At 48.9% G+C, this 20,255-nt stretch overlaps 1 protein-coding gene across 7 annotated transcripts in view; it reads left to right on the forward strand.

Annotated features, from left to right (window-relative positions):
• Positions 1–20,255, forward strand: part of SLC8A3 (solute carrier family 8 member A3) — a 349,513-nt gene that overhangs the window by 316,763 nt on the left and 12,495 nt on the right. For 5 of the 7 annotated variants that reach the window (XM_063947302.1, XM_063947303.1, XM_063947298.1 and 2 more), the window contains one exon: positions 5,145–5,162. The exons of the other annotated variants lie outside the window; for them this stretch is intronic. In XM_063947302.1, coding sequence (XP_063803372.1) covers positions 5,145–5,162 — 18 coding nt within the window. The remainder of the gene's footprint in view (positions 1–5,144; positions 5,163–20,255) is intronic. 7 annotated transcript variants of the gene reach the window in all.

The raw sequence follows: 20,255 nt of genomic DNA on the forward strand, positions 1-20,255 counted from the left end.
CAGTATGTTTTCTTATACTGCACAGGACTATGGTGTATTATTTACAGATCATTTCTGTTATTAATCTGGTACATTTTCATGCATGCACTAGCAGTAATGACTATATATATATTTATCAAGGGGCCCAGACCATGCACACTCTAATGCAGTGGTTCCAAAACACAGTCCTCAAGGCACCCCAACCCTCCAGGTTTTATGGCTATCCCTGCTTGTGCACAGATGGTTTAATCAAACTGATTGAGGTACTAATTAAGTCACCTGTGCCTAAGCATGGATATCCTTAAAACCTGGATTGTTGAACTGCCTTGAAGACCGTATTTGGGGACCTCTAGTCTAATAGCCAAACCTATGTGGTGGCTGGCCACACACTTAAACATGTGCCCTACCACTGCATTCCCCTGATGGGCCGTTTGTGCCCCAGTCTGACACACTGCTCATACTCCACTCTCTATAGTACTTTGACGTAGACCAGAGGTGTGTCTTCCCAGATTACACCCGGTGCGGGCAGCCACTAAATGGGGGCGTGGCCTCACAGGAGGGGGTGTGACATAGCGGGAGGGGCTGTGGCTTAGCAGGAGGGGTGTGTGGTCTCATGGCCCGAACCGCCGTTTTTCGCCATTCTGGGGGTTTGGGAGACACAGGCTACCCCCGGGGAGTTGTATGACTGTAGTACTGGCTCCTGTTACAGTGCTGAACCCGGATCCTGTCACTGAGGCGGGTGACACCCGTGTACGGCCCGCACCCTCCCTTATGACGTCACTGATGTAGACTGAACTAGTGATCACTGCATTCAGCATCAGTTGTATTACACACTAAAGTCATTTCACTAAATTCTTGCTGTTTTCTCCATTAAGTCTTTCCTGGTCAGAAAGAGTGAAGTATGATTAGGAAAGAGAGCGAACATAATATACTGTATATTGGGGGTCATTCCGAGTTGATCGCTAGCTGCATTCGTTTACTGTGCAACGATGAGGCAAAAAAAGGCACTTATGCGGCGCAATACGCACGCGCGACGTACTTTTACAACGGCCGATGTAGTTTCACACAGAGTTTAGCGAAGCTTTTCAGTCACACTGCTGACCGCAGAGTGATTGACATGAACGGGGCGTTTCTGGGTGTGTTTGAAAAAACGCAGACGTGCCAGGTAAAACACAGGCGTGGCTGGGCGAACGCAGAGCGTGTTTGTGACGTCAAAACAGGAACTGAACAGTCTGAAGTGATCGCAAGCTCTGAGTAGGTTTTGAGCTACTCAAAAACTGCACAAAAAAACTTTGTAGCCGCTCTATGGTCCTTTCGTTCGCACTTCTGCTAAGCTAACATACACTCCCAGTGGGCGGCGGCATAGCGTTTGCACGGCTGCTAAAAACAGCTAGTGTGCGATCAACTCGGAATGACCACCCTTATCCCGATTCATCTTTCCATTGGTTTTGGTGCAGCAGACCCGTCTACCATTGTGTGACTAAACAGATCTTACAATAGTTACGTTTTATTTGCATATTCAGATTTCCAACTCAAGAACATATTGCGGACTGTGACCCAAGATTCACAATATTTACTGGTGTTAGAGTGTTTGTGCTTGTGTTGCTACATTGTGCTATTGGTGCGGTAGTTTGGACTCTAGCCAATATGGATCTTAGCCATAGACTGTTTCTTAATTAGGCTAGACATAAGAGGAAGCTAGAGCGAGCCGTGTCTCTCCCCCATGATGTTTTCCAGCGCCGTTTTCTCATTGACGAGTGGATTTGTAAATTGGAAACGTACACTCATACAAACCCAGATTGTCAATTTCAAAATTACTTTTGCATCTGTTAAAAAGCTGTGATGTTGAAAGTGTTGCTTCTATTAAAAACACAGTATGGACTATTTCACAGTAACGTTAGCATCTAGTAACGTTCGCATCAATATCACATATTGTAGAAGATAAATTATCACCCACTTTTTTTTTCAACTGAATACTGCACAACATTTAAGGTCTTATAACCAGGAGCTTTGCATTTTCCTCCATTTAACCGCTTAACTGACCAAAATGTTTTCGCCAAAACTGTGCAGAAATGTTACTTTTTTATAAAATGTAATAAAGTATAAAAATTTACAGTATTTTTTAAAAATATATATAAAAATATTTTACACCCCCTTGTCCATAGGCCCCCATTGTAAATTTTACTTCCCATGCCCTATCAGTAATATTCCCCTTCGTAGCATAAGATCCCCAGCATTATAAACCCCCCCCCCCCACTTCCCCGGAGGTAATAGATCCCCCGGCACAGCCCCACCCTCATCCCCAGTGTCAGTTATTTATTAATATATTCCCCTCCCTCAGACAAAAAAATAATAATTTTTATGGGGCAATCGAAAGAGGACCGCTCCATTTGCCCCACCCTCTCCCCGCCCTGTTATAGCCCGTCCCTCTCACCTTGTTGCAGAGCGTGCAGTTGGGCGTCCCCCTGCTGCAGCTGATCTCTGCACACGCTGAGACTGGCATTCTTATGCTTGGTGGCCCCCTCGCACTTGGTTTAGGCGCTTGCGCCCCAGGTTGCCTTCTCACTGCATTCTGGGATGCGATTTTGGGAGTGATGTCGGCGCTCTTAGACCACAGCATCCCTCCCGGGGAGGGGGGGGGGGGGGGTGACGGGACTGAAACAGCAGGAGGAAGTCCGTTCTGCACTTGTAAACATAGGAAGCAGTGGGGCTTCACAGACATTTGGGATACGACCTGTTGGGTACCGCACTCCTGGCTGCAGTCGTATCCCATACGGTTAAGCCAGGCGAGGGGCTAAACAAGCACCTCTCCACCTATTTGCGAGTTGCAGCAGTTCACTGCTTTCTGCTTTGATATTTGGGGCCCTATTTAATATAGTGATACAAGGGCCCACATGTTACAGCTTGCGAGTTTTGGGCATCAGTAACATTTTGGGGATGTCACTGTTAGATGTAAAGTGGTAAATAATTGTTATGGGCAAACCCAATGTTGGCTTTTTAAATAATTGCCACTTTAAATCTCAGGGCTACATTTCTGCAGTCTCGCAGCTGCCTACAACATACAGGCTATAACATTTGTGACAGTGGGGCAAATGTATTAAGCCTGGAGAAGTGATAAAGCAGTGATAAATGCTAGGTGATAACGTACCAGCCAATCAGCTCCAATATGTAAATTGACAGGAGCCTATTGACTGGTGCGTTATCACCTTCCACTTATCACTGCTTTATCACTTCTCCAGGCTTAATACATCTGCTCCACTGGAGTGTGTTGAAATGTTTTGAAGCTCTGCCAATCGGATCGTAGCTGTAATGCACTTTTGAAGCCCAGTTTAGATACTCCACATCTGATTGGTTGCCAGTATTTACTAGGACATTTGTGCACATTGCGCCGTGTTTTTAAATATCTCCTGTTGTAGTACCTCACAGTGTAGCTGTGTAAAAAGGAGGAATCAGACAATACAATTACTGCATGAGTTCAGGATTAGAACAGTGTCAGCTGTAACTGCATAAAAGCAAGTCCAAACCTCCCACATTCATACGAGTGAAATCTGGGCAAAATATGTACCTACTTTATGGTGACACTCCACCCACATTTTTTATAAGTATCACCATTGCAAGGTTCGTAATTTGGGAATGTCTAACTGAAATCAGGACAGTTGAGAGGTAGTCCTATCCTATCAAAATAGTGTCAGTAGAAAGCTGCTTCAGCCAATGGAATGTTTGCCTGATCTAAAAAGACACCTTCACCTTCACTTAGACACCGTGAACGTAGACCGTTTGTTGTCAAAGAATGAAAACTAGTCCATTAGGAAGGAGTGCCTTATTAGTTCTGCCTTATGAGGGGATCGGTATGAAATACCTCCAATCATAATCCTGGCGGCCGAAATCCCTACAGCAATTGACCGACGGTCAAAATCCCGACATGGACAAAATACCGACATTTAAAATACTGACAAGGTCAAAATACCGACATGTAAAATGCCGACAGGTCAAAATAGCGACATGCGGTTTTCATTGTTTTTGTGTGTATGTCGACATAGGTCGACATGGACACCGTATAATTGTACCGCGTCCCCTCGCATGGCTCGCTGCGCTCGCCATGCTTCGGGCACGGTACCTCGCTGCGCTCGGCACACTATTATATTCCCCCTCCAGGTCCACTGGGATGGTAAAGTATGAACAAGTCAGTTTCAATGAAAAAATCATGAAAAACTCATGTCGCCATTTTGACCTGTCTGCATTTTATATGTCGATTATTTTGACCTTGTCGGTATTTTAAATGTTGGTATTTTGTCCATGTCGGGATTTTGACTGTTGGTCAATTGCTGTCGGGATTTCGACCGTCGGGATTTTGATTGGAGATAAATTCACTGCATCCCTTTATGAGCATTGCTTAACTGCGCTAAAAGTAATAGCATCAAATGCAAAAGACACATTCTAAACTGACTTTGACACTTATTAAATTATTTTAATATTGATTTAACAAATAGTAAATTGCTATGGGTTATAGAAGAGATTTCAATGTTAGTAACTGACACCTCACTGTACTTTCTTGTTGTGAGTGCTGATTGGATAACACAGCAGCATCCAATTGCCACTTTCAGCAATGCAGATGTACCATATCTCTGATGCAGTAATAATGTCCCACCTTTGAGTCTTTGGGGGATGCTTAGTACGCCGCAAACAGCGTAGAGCGAGACACTTGAGAATAAAGCTGAACTATTCATTAGTCAACCAAGACTTCCCACAAGGTCCTAGAGGGCACCGAAGAGTCCAGATAATTCAAACCCATTTGTATGTGTTCTATTTTGAACAGCACAAGAGGGAAAGAGAGGCCCCAAACTGGAATGTTGCATGAAGACCCATAAACAGACTCTACTTACCTCGGGCCTTCTGCTTGACTGGGGTGGCATTATCAGCAAAAAATGTTATGTGGCTGAAGTTTAATAATAATAATAATAATAATAAAAAGACCAACTTGTAACATTGCCAATAAATTACTAATACTGCATATGTTTGCATTATATTCATTCATGTTTTTGAGCATTAATACTTTGCTTACGATCACCTCACTATTCATAAGTTTATTTGTTAGTACTTTTCAGTTGACATTAATTCTCATTATAATTTTTCAATTTCTCTCATTTTTATTGTTTGTTTAAAAGCTCTGCTATTGAATCAAGGTAAGCTCATTTTTTCCAAATTTTCATGTTTCTGAATGTTACACTTAAAGCATTTTTTTTCCAGTGGGAGATTAAAGTGTTAATTGCATAAAAGTTTAATAATAGTTATTACTGTATGTGGTTATTTGTTTTAGGATGCACAATTTTCTGTTTTTGATTGTTTGCTATTGTGTAAACTGTAATGGAAGTGTTGAAAATTTGCCATTTAAAATATCTGTATCAGCGCTTTGGCTGGCGCTGCCATCTTTGGTATATAAATTTATCCCATGCAATTAAGTGCTGCACATTTAAAACTGTTGTCAAATAACAACAAATGACACTAATCAAAAAGCTGTTTTCACTTTTGATGAAACCTGAAAAGATCTATTTACGACTCCTGTAAGAGGACCGGTCTTACCTGAGTTTAGCACTTGGTTGTTGACTTAAAATATCTGGATCTGAAAACAGTCAAACTTATAAATGAGAAATCCTCAACAATATTTACAAAGGATGATGGTGAATTTGGTGGAAGAACAATGTGTAAAAAATCTGTGGAATTTGCATTTCTATGTTTGTGCTTTAAATATTCACCACCATTATTATTATCCTTTATTTAAATGGCGCCACAAGGGATCCGCATCGCCCAATTACAGAGTACATAAATAAGCAAAACAAGAAAACAGTGGCTAACCGTTCAAGACAATATAAGACAAGTACTTTTACAAAGGGACATCGTGCATCTAAAAAAGGGGAGTGTCTCACTAGGAAGGGGCGTGGACACACAATAGTACCCCCATTTCAAATTACGCCCACAGTAGCACAATCTTATTCACATTATCTTGCACCTCGTAGTGCTGCTTATACACATATTGCACCCAGTAGTAGTGCCGCTTATACACATAACGCCCCTAGTAGTGCCTATTACACAGATAATGCCCACAGTAGTAGTGCCACTTATACACATAATGCCCATAGTAGTAGTGCCGCTTATACACGTAATGTCCCAAGTGGTAGTGCCACTTATACATAATGCCTGCAGTCAGCAGTGGATTTAGGGGTCATGCAACATTTTTGGCTGCCCCCCCCACCCCCAAAACAAACAAACAAACAAACAAACAATTATGTCTCTTATTCTCACATCCCTTGCCACTCCATTGCTTTCTCATTACCCCTTACATAACTCTCTCTCATTGTCACTTCTCTCCATATCTCACTGCCCTCCTCACTTCCACAGCTCACAGTGCTCTCCTCACATCTCACTGCTCCCCACAGGTCACACTACCCCATTCACACCTTACTGGTCCCCCAATTCAATACCCCATCACAACTCACTGCCCTATCACACGTCAGTGCTCCCCCCCCCTCCCACACACACACACACACACACACACACACACACACACACCGCCTCCCTATTGCTCACACTGTACACACACTGCACACACACTGCACACACAGAGTCACACACACACACACACACACACACACACACACACACACACAGCCTCCCTATTGCTCACACTGTACACACACTGCACACACACAGACTGTGACATACTGCACTATTGGATGCAGTGACATATGGAAAAGATAGGCGGGGATGCAGAGCCTCACCTATCATACTCCAGTATACTCCAGAGTTTTTACTATCTCTCTCTCCTCTTTATCACTCTCCGAGGCTTAGTACATAGACCCCTCAATGAGGTGAAACAAAGACATATTACAGAAAAAAAAGACTTTCCTGCTACGTCTGGGGTAATCACGAGTTTCAGGGAATCCTCCCAGGAAAGTATTCCTCTCTGGAGGGCCAAAAATCAGGCAAAGTATATAAGATTTATAATCTCTCCATAGAGCAAAACCTAGGTTCACATCTAGGAGCAATATGTATCAAAGGTTGGAGAGAGAGATAAAGGGGGTCATTCCGACCCGATCACTCGCTGCAGTTTGTCGCAGCGATCGGATCGGAACTGCGCTGGCGCATGGCAGCTTTCGTTGCCTAGCGATCACCTTTGAGACAGAAGTGGTCGCTGGGCGGGAGGGGGCTGAACGGTGACGTTAAGCCGCCGTTTAGGGGGAGCGGTCCGGCCAATGCAGGCGTGGCCGGACCGTTGGAGGGGGGGCGGCCGCGGCAGCTGCGTGACGTCTCACGCTGCCGCTGCGGCCAGTGGCAGCGACAATTAACTCCCGGCCAGCCGCAGGAGCTGTGCTGGCCGGGAATTACTCCTCAAATACAAAGGCATCGCCGCTGTGCGATGCTTTTGTATTTGTGCGGAGGGGGGGGGGGGCGGCACTGACATGCGGGGCGCACTAGCCCTGTGCTGGGCATCCCCCCGCATGTCAGGGAAGATGATGGTAGCTGTGCTAAATTTAGCACAGCTACGATCAACTCGGAATGACCCCCAAAGTACCAACTAATCAGCTCCCTTCTGTCAGTTTACAGAATGTGTTTAAAAATGACAGAAGCTGATTGGTTGGCACTTTATCTCTCTCCAATTTTTGATACATATGCTCCCTATTTTGTGGAGGCACTTCCTGATTACAGTGAGTAAGCAACAGCATGTTTGCTGTGTAGACCATATAATGTACGGTATCCGGACTCCAGGTCGACAGCACAAAGGCCGACACACCTTAGGTCGACGCCAATTGGTCGACACACCTTAGGTCGACATGGACAAAAGGTCGACAGGAACAAGGTCGACATGGAAAAATGTCGACCTGAGTTTTTCACGATTTTTTACTTTTTTTGAACCTTTTCATACTTAACGATCCACGTGGACTACGATTGGAACGGTAAAGTGTGCCGAGCGAAGCGAAGGCACCATGCGAGGGGACGCGGTGCACTAATTGGGGTTCCCGGTCACTCTACGAAGAAAACGACACCAAAAAAACATAAAAAACTCATGTCGACCTTTTTCCATGTCGACCTTGTCCCTGTCGACCTTTGTCCATGTCGACCCTTTGTCCATGTCGACCTAATGTGTGTCGACCAATTGGCATCGACCTAAGGTGTGTCGACCTTTGTGCTGTCGACCCTCAGTCCCAGACCCATAATGAACACCTATTGTACGTTTAATGAGCTTTATAAGTGAGGCCCTCTGTTCTCATGTAACCATTGCGATGGCTTTTCTATATACAGTAGACCACTTCAAATAGGGAAGATGATGCAAAAGGGAAACTGGAAGTTCCTGTCATTCAAGCAAAGTACCAATTTCATTTTTATAAAAATAAATACATAGTGCCATGCTTCCTCTAATGCTGTTTCAGCTATGCTGAAGCAATATCTCTCAGTCTCTAGTAATATTAGCATTTTACTCAAGTGCGAAACCGTCTTAAAATACAGGGCATGCCTCCAGATATTGGGCTGCAGAAATTCTAGATTACATTTTTATTGCCAGAGAATGTGTGTGAACAGTTGTTACTTGTGGCATTGGGTGCACCGAGCATGAACAACAAGAGACATTTATGTGTCTCTGCTAAAATTAATTTCAACTGATAAAAATGCAGATTTATTGCCCGCAAAGCAGCAACCAAAAACTAGATTTACAATTTAATGACAAATAGGGAGTTGTGGAGGTACGTGTCTGGCATTTACAGATCTGAGGAAGTTGTTAGAGAGATAGTCAATCTATCAGTTTTATCCAGTTCACAATACCTGTATTTACATTTTTAAACAATGAAGATATTGGGTGGAATGTAATAGGGTGTTAGAATATGGAAGTGAGAGATTTTTTTGAGAGTTCTCCTGTTTTTTTTAAGTGTCAATCATTTACATGGCAAAATAAAGCTTGTTTTGCCATATAAATGATTGCCACTTTAAAAAAACAGGAGAACTCTCACAAAATCTCTCACTTCCTGATTCTCAGACCCTATTACATTCCACCCCATCCACTTCCTGATTCTCAGACCCTATTACATTCCACCCTATCCACTTCCTGATTCTCAGACCCTATTACATCCCACCCCATCCACTTCCTGATTCTCAGACCCTATTACATCCCACCCCATCATGTTTAGAGGGATACTTCTGTAAGAGGTGCGGCTGCGCGTGTGGTGGTGCCTGCTGCCGTGCAGGTGTATTTTCGGTACTCACCAGGCGCCGCTCTCTCTCACCTTCAGGTACCGGAACCTTCAACGGACCTGGCAAATCTTCCGTCGGACCCGGACACGACGACCTAGGAGGAAGGAGATTGCTGAGTGCCGTCCTCCTAACTGTGGACCGAAACGCCCTCCGACCCCGAGAAAAATAGTGCTTTCGGGCTAGGTGAGGGTCATCCCAGGCGTCCGCCTCAGAGCCCGAATTTCACCTATTGGCACTCTCGCACCAGGTGGAAATTCTACCTTGCACCGGCGTGCAAGGCTCACCGTTCGCCCTGAAGGAAGGGAGACAGATAGGGACACACAGAAGGAACACACAGACAGATGTTACTCACCGTCCTACGTCTTGTACTCCGATCTTCTCCACTTACAGGTCCCTGTAAGGAGGCAAAGAGAGAAACAGCCGTGCAGGGCCTCACTCTAACCTAGTGTGCATCCGCTACACTAACTACATAAACAAAGCCCTCAAACTGGCTCAAGTGTGGGTGGTGCAACACAAACTATGCACAAACTCTAAACAACACTATGCCCTGCACGGTAACAATACACATCAGAGTACATCAAACGGTGCGATTCCTTTAGATCCCTACCTGCACTCTGGGGGGTGGACGCCACACAGCCTGCCCACCTCCTGTACACTTCCGGGGGCTCAGGTCAAGCGGACCTGCCTACCTAACACCTCAGGGTGGCCTGGACCTAGTGCCCAGTACCACCTTTATTCACCTCGGGGGAACACTTATTCACTGGGCCTAGCGCCCCCCCTGACTGCACACAGGCCGGAGGCCTGATGTCACCCACGGGCCTAGCGCCCGCCTAACTTGTTGCCCGTTGGGTGACTTGGCCTAATGCCCAGGGTCACCTTAGTCTATTCCTGGCGGCCAAAATACACTAGGGCCTAATGCCCTCTAATGTCCCACAGGCCTATTGCCTGAACTGCCCCCGGGCCTAGTGCCCGCCTACTGCGCTGCTTTCAGGTGGCTTGGGCCTAATGCCCAAACCCCCTAAACAATGTGGTCGGGTCTGGGTGCTTGGGCCACGGGCCGGGTGGAAACCCGGCTGCACGTGGCCTTGGACCCAGAGAGCCGACCACACTTGTGCCCACGGGCCGGGAGGGCCCGACTGAATGCCCACAGGCCGAGAGGGCCTGACTCTGCCCACGGGCCTAATGCCCGAACACCCGGTGGTCTAGGGAGGAGCGGGTACAGGGGCACCTGAAAAGGGCCTACCTGACCCGCTGGGAGAGGCACCAGGGGGGAGCTTCGCCAGCCCTTTGCTTCCCACCCCTGGTGACCCCTCCGGCGCTCTTCTTTAATCTTCGGCCGCTGGCCCGTCCTGGCCAGCGGCGCCGCCGTCGCCTCGCCGCGTCCAGCCGCCGCTGGACATCTTCCTGCCGCCGGACGTCTTCAGGCCTCTTCCGCGGCCACCCGAGCTCCGACCGCGAGGTCTTCTTCCTCGCGCCGCCGGGATCTTCTGCGCTCCGGCGCGCCGACCGTCTCCGCTGCTCCCGCCCGTTTTCTTCTTTCCGCCCCGCGCTCTTCCGCGCGCGCGGTCTCTTCGGCTCCCGCCCGGCGTCTGACGTCAGACGCCGGGGGCGGGGCCTATGACGCGGCGAGCGCCGATTGGCTCGCCGCGTCCCTCTCTGATTGGCTGCCGCTCCGGGAGCCGCGATTGGCTCCCGGAGGGCGCCAACGTTTGAATCTTCCGGTCCGGTGCAGGGAAAAGGGTAATCCCTGCACCGGACACCCGCCGCCACGCACCCAGCGCTGGGGACAGACAAGCTGCCCCAGCGCTGTCCCCAGCTAGGGACAGCAACACTGATGTGCCCACAGGGCACATCTCTACATTTCCCCCCCCCCTTTTTCCTTTGTAGTCCCTACAAAGTTCCTCACGACGTCCATTGTCCGCGGGTCAGGGAATTCCGAGGTCCCTCCGGCGAGGTTGTGTTCGAGGGCCCAGCCCGGACGGGCTGTGACCCCACATCCTCCCACCTCCAGCTCCGGGTTCCTCTTCTTACCTCCTGGCCTCCATCGGCGGATCCTCTGGGGGAGTGGCACCTCCTCACGGTCACTCGACGTTGGCCACCAAGGGGAATCTTCCTCCACGGGGACAACAGTCACCCACTCTTGACCTCCGATATCGTCTGTGGCTTCGTCCCTGTCTTCAGGGGGTGGTACCGACCACCACCCAACAGTGGAATCCTCCGGGGCATCCGTTTCCTCCCGGGCAACAACTACCATCTGTCTCATCTCCTCGTGGGGCATCTCCAAAGGTCCCATGTCTTCCTCTGGAACGGGTCCTCCCACGGCATCGCGATCCTCTCCCCGTACGTCCGTCCATTTCGGCACTTCCGGCAGGTATTCTTGCTCCAGGACTACCTCCTCCCCTTCACGGAGGGCATTCAACTGGGAGTACGACTCCACCCGATCCTGCCAGTCACTCTCGTCGGCGCTTCCGATGCCAGAGTCGTCCTCCATCTTTTCTTGGAGGGATTCGTCGGCGGACAGCTCACCATAGTCCGAGTCCTCCTCCGATATCTGGACTGGGGTATTATTTTCCTCCTCAGCGTACTTCTTCGCTTCCGCTGGCACCTCTGCTTCCTCAGCGTACTCCTTCGCTTCCGCTGGCATCGTTACTCCCTCAGCGTACTCCTTCGCTTCCGCTGGCATCTTTACTTCCTCAGCGTACTCCTCTTCCGCTGGCATCTCTAGGTACCCAGGACACACCTGTTCCGCACGTCCTGGGCGTGGACGGTTCCATCGCGGGGAGATTCTGGACGTCTCAGTCACTGGGTCTTCACGCTTTTCTTCGCAGCGTGGTCTCTTCACCTCCCAGTCGTCCACCTCCGCCTTATGCGGGAAAGGATTCTGCCTTACTGGGGTCACTTTCTTGGGACAGAGTAGGTCCGCGGCATCTTCCCAGGGGCACTCACTGGCCGCATGTCCTGGTCGCCCACACTTCCAACAAGGGAGGGCCACTGCCACCTTCTCCAAGACGGGTTCCTGGTCCACCTCCTTCACTGGGGAATCTTCACCCGTTGGTTCCGGCTCAGAGGAAATGGGCACCTGCGAACTAACTTCAAGCAGGGTCTTCCGCTCCATTTCCCTGGTTTCCTCCTCCCATCTCTGGGCGCGACCATCCGCAATCATCCGGTCTTCATTCCACGGACAATCGGGAAGCGCATGTCCTCTCGCCTCGCAGAGCGCACACACAGGCTCTGCAGCCACCCGGTCCCAAAGTTGCTGACGAGACTCCGTCATCTGCTTCACCGTGGCCTCGTAGTCCGTCCTGTCTTCCGTCCATGGGCATTCCAGGAGCCGATGTCGGGGATCTCCACAGCTTTCACACCGGGGATCAACCTTGTCGTCGCTCAACTCTTCGTCCTAGGGACAACTGTTATGTTCATGCCCGTAGTTTCCGCAGAGAAAACACCAGGACTCCTTCTTCACTTGGCCCTGCTGACGTCTTCGGTCCGCTTCCTGGACCACCTTCTTTGGCCACGTCTCTCGCCACATACACTCGTCGGCAAAGTGCCCTGTTTGCCGACATCTCTTGCAGGGCGTCACAGCGGCCTTCTTGCGCCCCTTCTCCCGGCGCTCTTCTTTTCCACGCTGGACCGACCGCTGCACTATCTTCAGGAGGATCTGCCCCAGACACTGTCACCCAGTCGCTCTGGTCCGCACCCGTCCGTGGGTGAGTCTGTTCCGGAGCCATCCGCAGGGAGGTCTTCTCGGTGGCGTTCCACATCGTGTCCGTGATCCGGTCTCTCTGATCCTGCCGACTACGCCAAGTGTAAGAGGTGCGGCTGCGCGTGTGGTGGTGCCTGCTGCCGTGCAGGTGTATTTTCGGTACTCACCAGGCGCTGTTCTCTCTCACCTTCAGGTACCGGAACCTTCAACGGACCTGGCAAATCTTCCGTCGGACCCGGACACGATGACCTAGGAGGAAGGAGATTGCTAAGTGCCGTCCTCCTAACTGTGGACCGAAACGCCCTCCGACCCCGAGAAAAATAGTGCTTTCGGGCTAGGTGAGGGTCATCCCAGGCGTCCGCCTCAGAGCCCGAATTTCACCTATTGGCACTCTCGCACCAGGTGGAAATTCTACCTTGCACCGGCGTGCAAGGCTCACCGTTCGCCCTGAAGGAAGGGAGACAGATAGGGACACACAGAAGGAACACACAGACAGATGTTACTCACCGTCCTACGTCTTGTACTCCGATCTTCTCCACTTACAGGTCCCTGTAAGGAGGCAAAGAGAGAAACAGCCGTGCAGGGCCTCACTCTAACCTAGTGTGCATCCGCTACACTAACTACATAAACAAAGCCCTCAAATTGGCTCAAGTGTGGGTGGTGCAACACAAACTATGCACAAACTCTAAACAACACTATGCCCTGCACGGTAACAATACACATCAGAGTACATCAAACGGTGCGATTCCTTTAGATCCCTACCTGCACTCTGGGGGGTGGACGCCACACAGCCTGCCCACCTCCTGTACACTTCCGGGGGCTCAGGTCAAGCGGACCTGCCTACCTAACACCTCAGGGTGGCCTGGACCTAGTGCCCAGTACCACCTTTATTCACCTCGGGGGAACACTTATTCACTGGGCCTAGCGCCCCCCCTGACTGCACACAGGCCGGAGGCCTGATGTCACCCACGGGCCTAGCGCCCGCCTAACTTGTTGCCCGTTGGGTGACCTGGGCCTAATGCCCAGGGTCACCTTAGTCTATTCCTGGCGGCCAAAATACACTAGGGCCTAATGCCCTCTAATGTCCCCACAGGCCTATTGCCTGAACTGCCCCCGGGCCTAGTGCCCGCCTACTGCGCTGCTTTCAGGTGGCTTGGGCCTAATGCCCAAACCCCCTAAACAATGTGGTCGGGTCTGGGTGCTTGGGCCACGGGCCGGGTGGAACCCCGGCTGCACGTGGCCTTGGACCCAGAGAGCCGACCACACTTGTGCCCACGGGCCGGGAGGGCCCGACTGAATGCCCACAGGCCGAGAGGGCCTGACTCTGCCCACGGGCCTAATGCCCGAACACCCGGTGGTCTAGGGAGGAGCGGGTACAGGGGCACCTGAAAAGGGCCTACCTGACCCGCTGGGAGAGGCACCAGGGGGGAGCTTCGCCAGCCCTTTGCTTCCCACCCCTGGTGACCCCTCCGGCGCTCTTCTTTAATCTTCGGCCGCTGGCCCGTCCTGGCCAGCGGCGCCGCCGTCGCCTCGCCGCGTCCAGCCTCCGCTGGACATCTTCCTGCCGCCGGACGTCTTCAGGCCTCTTCCGCGGCCACCCGAGCTCCGACCGCGAGGTCTTCTTCCTCGCGCCGCCGGGATCTTCTGCGCTCCGGCGCGCCGACGACCGTCTCCGCTGCTCCCGCCAGTCTTCTTCTTTCCTCCCCGCGCTCTTCCACGCGCGCGGTCTCTTCGGCTCCCGCCCGGCGTCTGACGTCAGACGCCGGGGGCGGGGCCTATGACGCGGCGAGCGCCGATTGGCTCGCCGCTTCCCTCTCTGATTGGCTGCCGCTCCGGGAGCCGCGATTGGCTCCCGGAGGGCGCCAACGTTTGAATCTTCCCGCAGCCTCCGGTCCGGTGCAGGGAAAAGGGTAATCCCTGCACCGGACACCCGCCGCAACGCACCCAGCGCTGGGGACAGACAAGCTGCCCCAGCACTGTCCCCAGCTAGGGACAGCAACACTGATGTGCCCACAGGGCACATCTCTACACTTCAATGCACTTCTTCGCAAGGAAAGATACAGTGTAAACAAAATGTTCCTATCTTCTAACCAAAGCCTTGTCTAAAATACTAGTTTATTATTAACTGAGAATTTGAAAAGACAAACTGGATGGGGGAGAGGGTACAGAAAGGAAAACGTGTGTGTGTCTGTAGGGGGCACAGAGTATAAGATAATCAAGTTTTGATAATTGTCAAAGAAATCAATAAATTACATTAAATGCATTATACAAAAGGTTGGGAACCAAAGACTAACCAACATCTAGACCAACTCAGAGGCCAGAAGAGGAGAACGGAGAGGAAGCTCCGTAATTAGAGAGGTAGGGTTTCCTTAATTTAACTAGGCTTGGTGTATAATATGATAGAGGTACCTACTGTCAATGGAAATTCTACTCACTTATTGAGGTTTTCTCATGAATGGTCCTCCATACTGTTGTCTCTTTGTTCAATACTGTTTCCTGCAGATACCTGTAGGTTCTGTCATTGTTGTAGTTTTCTCTGTTGTATACCCAGCTATTGCTTAGAAACGGACAGGGGTAGGTTTTACGCTTGCAATTACTGCACTTTTCGCTATTTTTTTGGGGCGAATGCGGATTCGCTCTATTCAATAGCAGGGCAGTTTTTCCGCCTAGGCCAAAAAATTGGCAGGAGCGAGAAACATGTGGATCGGCGAATCCACGGGCCATTTTTGCAGATTTTGAGGCATTTTTCGTCAATGTCTTTTCACAAAAAAATAAATAAAAGTGAAAAGGCATTGGTGAAAATGCCTTCAAACGGGTGAAAACAGCCCGCAATTGAATACGCAAGGGGTTGAATTTGATAGCTCCGAAATTGTCGGAGCTAATTGAAATCCTACCTTAAAGGATAATTTTACCTAGAAATTAAAATTCAGTTTGGAGTTTTGTATTACAAGTCTTACCCCATCCCAGAACTTGACTAGCCTGGCTTCTGGTGTACACTAGTTTGGGCTACTGCCCGCTCCCTCAGGCACAAATCTCTTGACTCTCCTCGCTTCTGTCTATCTTGGCTTTTGCACTGATAACAAATTGTCTTTTATCTAATCCCTGTATGAGAGTAGGGATCACAGGGTCGACTGTAATTAGGTCGACCACTATTGGTCGATATGATGAAAAAGTTGACGTGGTCAAAGGTCGACACTGGGAACAGTCGACAGGGACAAAAGGTTGCCATTTCAAAAAGTCAGCATGACAAATGGTCAACACAAAAAAGGTCGACATGACATTTTATTTTTTTGTGGTCATTTTTTACTGTCACAGCACATGGAACTCCAGTTAGTGTACTGCTTCACTCGCCATACTTCGGGCAAGGTCCCTTGCTGCGCTACCACTGTGCTTGGTGCAGGTTACTATTCCCAATCGTCCACGTGGATAATAAAGTATGAAAAAGTTGAAAAAAAAAATGGGGGGTGAAAAAACCAACCAAACAAAAAGCTGTGTCAACCATATGTGTGTCGACCGTTTGCACCTGCTGACCCTTTGTGCCTGTTGACCATAAGCACCGTCGACCCTGAACATGTCGACCTAATGACAATGCCGACCTTTTGTCCATGTCGACCAAATGCATGTTGACCATAAATGGCCGACCAGTTGACTGTCGACCTAATTAAGGTTGTCCATCATCCGGTTACCCTGCAGGCAGACTTGCCAGGCTTCATTTTTTTTTTTTTCTAAACTGTCAGAACTCGCTGTGCAATCAGCTCCAATATTACTATTTATTATTTATAGCAGTATGTTTTACTATTCTCAGCTACCTCTACTCCTGATGTGTTGGAATATACTGCTTACACACTGTATCATGCCCTTAGTTATTAATAATACAATACGGAAGGAAGGGCACTTTGGCAACGTACAAGGAAGATTGTCCTGTGACTGCTAGTTAGCCATCCTCACTTGTCGCTAGTTTAAACACTGAGATCCATTTGAAGTGGACATTTGAAAGAAATATGATTGCAACATGTGCAAAGTGATCAATAAATAATACCACTTGTACCCCGCCAGCTTCTAACACGGGTTATTGCACATGAGTGTGCATAACCCGTGTTGCTGTGCGGTGTAAAAGGGCCCAGTTGGAATAATCCGGGTCGAGTGACCTGGTATTCCACCTCGGGTAGTAAGCAGGGTTGAACGCGTGTTCAACCCAGCTTGCTGTTCTGTGTAAACGGGAAGCCGCTTTGATGCAACCCATTTCCCGTTCACTCTGTGTGGACGGGCGGCGCTTGGAGATCATGTGATCTCTAAGCGCTGCCCCTGCCGCGTCACCGGTGACGTCACCAACCCGGCAATATGATGGGTTGGACACAGCGGCGGTGAGGGGCCTGAGACGGGTCGCAGCCAGGAAGCACCCGTGTCAGTCTACCGGGTACGACCCGCCTCAGTAAGTATAAAAGGAGTATAAGGATCAAATAAAATAGGGGTGAGGTTACCTAAAGGATAAATAAAATTAAAAAAGGGGGCAGACTAGATGGGCCAAGTGGTTCTTATAAACCTTCAAGTTATATGTTTCTACTGTATGTTACTATCTCATATCTGTTAGGTATCCGGTCGGAATCCCGGCAGTCGAAATACCCCTGCCGAGATCCCGACACTACTTTGAATGCCGACATCTGCATCCTGAATAGGGTCACAAGGCCGGCGTTTGAATCCTGACCTCCGGTCTCAACCAGGAGAGCTAAGGTGCAGGGATGAGGAGGAAGGGGGGAAGTTAGGATTTTAGGATTAAGCTGCGATCTGGGGGTGTAGGTTTAGGCTATGTAGAAAGGGGTTAGGGTTAAGCACTCCCACCCCTTCCGAGAGGGTTAGGGCTAGGCTGCGTGGGGGTTAGATTCAGGCACCACCAGAGGAGTGTTAGGGTTAGGCTACGGGAGAGGGAGGGTTAGGTTTAGGATTCGGGTAGGGAGGGTTAGGGTTAAGGGGCAATGGGGGAAGGTAAGTATACTTACCTTCCCCTGTCAGGATTCAGACTATCGTGATGCCGCGGTCGGTATTCTGACCGCCAACACGTTCTACCCAACCCATCTGTTATAATCCCTGCAGGTAATAAGGGCATATTTCACTCATAGTTAAATGTAATGAATCACATAGTGAATGTATATTTTCTGCTCAGGGTTCAGAAGCAAGTCCTGACAAATTTTCCTTAAAATAATGATTTTAGGAAAAATTTTACTTGCCCTGAAGCTGCAAGAAAACCAATTCTCTCTAAATGGCTGCAGCTCATTTTCTCCCAGGCAACTGAATAGGCAAAACCTTTTGACTGTGGATAAAAAGCCCCCATACAGCAGGGTTTCTCAAAATCCAGCCTGCAATAGAATATGCCCCTATGTGTTAGCTGTTTCAGATCATTGTAAATGTAAGAATTTTTTTTATATTCTTGAATTCATAGCCAGATAGCACGTCTGTGTAAACTTTCAGATACCAAGTTGCTTAAGGACGTCTTGCATGATAACAAATATGCACTTAGAGCCATCATAGCACCCACACAAACCTAAATATAAGAAAAACAATCCCGATCAATTAATATGTATCCCAAAGCCAAGCTTGGAAAGACCTACATGAGTTAGCTTGGGAATAGATGCTGCAACTTGATGAGTACACCAAAATAAGAGCAAATTTATTTCCATCTTGGTAAGAATAAAAGATCATTATTTAAAACTTTTTTACGGGGACCGAAGTGCCTTCAACCCACACACTTTACATCTATGCTGGAGGTTATACGGCCACACATTTGTTGGACATGCCCAAATCTAGTCCAATATTGGGCCAAAATGCATCCTCTGATAAAGTCCATAAATAATATACATGCTTCCAAACCTCCTCCCTACCTGCTCCTTCCTAGGCCCCATCCATAAGATCATAGACAAAAACTTGTCAAACATATCCTCAAGGCAGCTAAATATCAGATTGCTCTTTCATGAAAAAATACAGATCTTTCTTCAGGGCCACCGGGTTGGTAAGAAGGGGTGTGTGGCCAGTGCCGTCACACAGGGCTGGATGCCCTGGAAACGGTTCTAGCCATACTCACCCTCCGGTACAGCTCGCGTCCTGCTCTGGTTCAAGGCTCCTGCACTGTGTGGGGTGAGGCACGAGGTCTTCTCATCCAGTGCTGTGGGACCTGCTCTGCCACTTGGAGCCTCAGCGCAGCAAGCTAGTAAGCTGGAACGATGCAAAACACCCCCCCCCCCCCTGCCCTGGAGTGTTTCGTTATGATGGCTTGAGTGCTGTCAGGAGTCAAGTGCAGCATTTGGTCAACCTATTGTATGGAACACAATGCAGCAGTTTTAAATGACACCCCAGACAGCTTTAGAAAAACATGGTCTCCCTAGACTGACCACTTTGTGGGCAAACCCATTTGAATACTGTTTAGGTTGATCTCAAATTACATTTATGTATTCCATAAATCCAGCAATTCCCCAATCCAGGAGCAACAAATGTATTCTTATCAGTAACTGTTAATTGTTGTCCTCAGGGGTGCAGTATGGTATGCCGGCGGTCGGGCTCCCGGCGACCAGCATACCGGCGCCGGGAGCCCGACCGCCGGCATACCGACAGTGTGACGAGCGCAAAAGAGCCCCTTGCGGGCTCGCTGCGCTATTTTATTCTCCCTCCAGGGGGGTCGTGGACCCCCACGAGGGAGAATAAGTGTCGGCATGCCGGCTGTCGGGATCGCGGCGCCAGTATACTGTGCGCTGGGATCCCGACAGCCGGCATACTGAAGACCATCCGTCCTCAGCTGGTTTAGCTAGTCTGTATATTCTTAATCGTTTGCATGTGCAGCCTACATCAACCTTGTTACGAAAGAGTTTTTATTCTGTTATGTTTGGTGATTGTGTCCCCTTCCATTTCTCTTGCTTCTGTCCCTCCATCATCAACTTTCCCTGAGTCCGTTGAGTGCACCACCCCCACCTCCTTTACCGCCTGCATGCTTTGTTGATTCCTGTTTTTTGCTTCTTCTGTTACCATTTGTGAAGACCAATGATAAGTTATAAAAAATAAAAAAAAATCCCTGCACAAGTAATACTGTGGCCATTTTAGGATGATTCAGGTGGATAATACTAACTCCGAGTTTATATATTCATTGGTGGTGTATGTTTACATGCATATTACCATTTCATACTTTTAACTGTAGATGAAACTTGGGGATTGAACTTGCTGTGACATTTAAGTAAAGGTTCTTTTCAACCCTAATTATGAATCTAGACCTACATTGCATTTGACATCTCATTAAATATTTGTGTCTCAAGTTCTTAAATCTTAAATGTGTCTGTCTTCCTTTAATGCA

This window comes from Pseudophryne corroboree, chromosome 12 (genome assembly GCF_028390025.1).
Source record: "Pseudophryne corroboree isolate aPseCor3 chromosome 12, aPseCor3.hap2, whole genome shotgun sequence".
NCBI classification, from domain to species: domain Eukaryota; kingdom Metazoa; phylum Chordata; class Amphibia; order Anura; family Myobatrachidae; genus Pseudophryne; species Pseudophryne corroboree.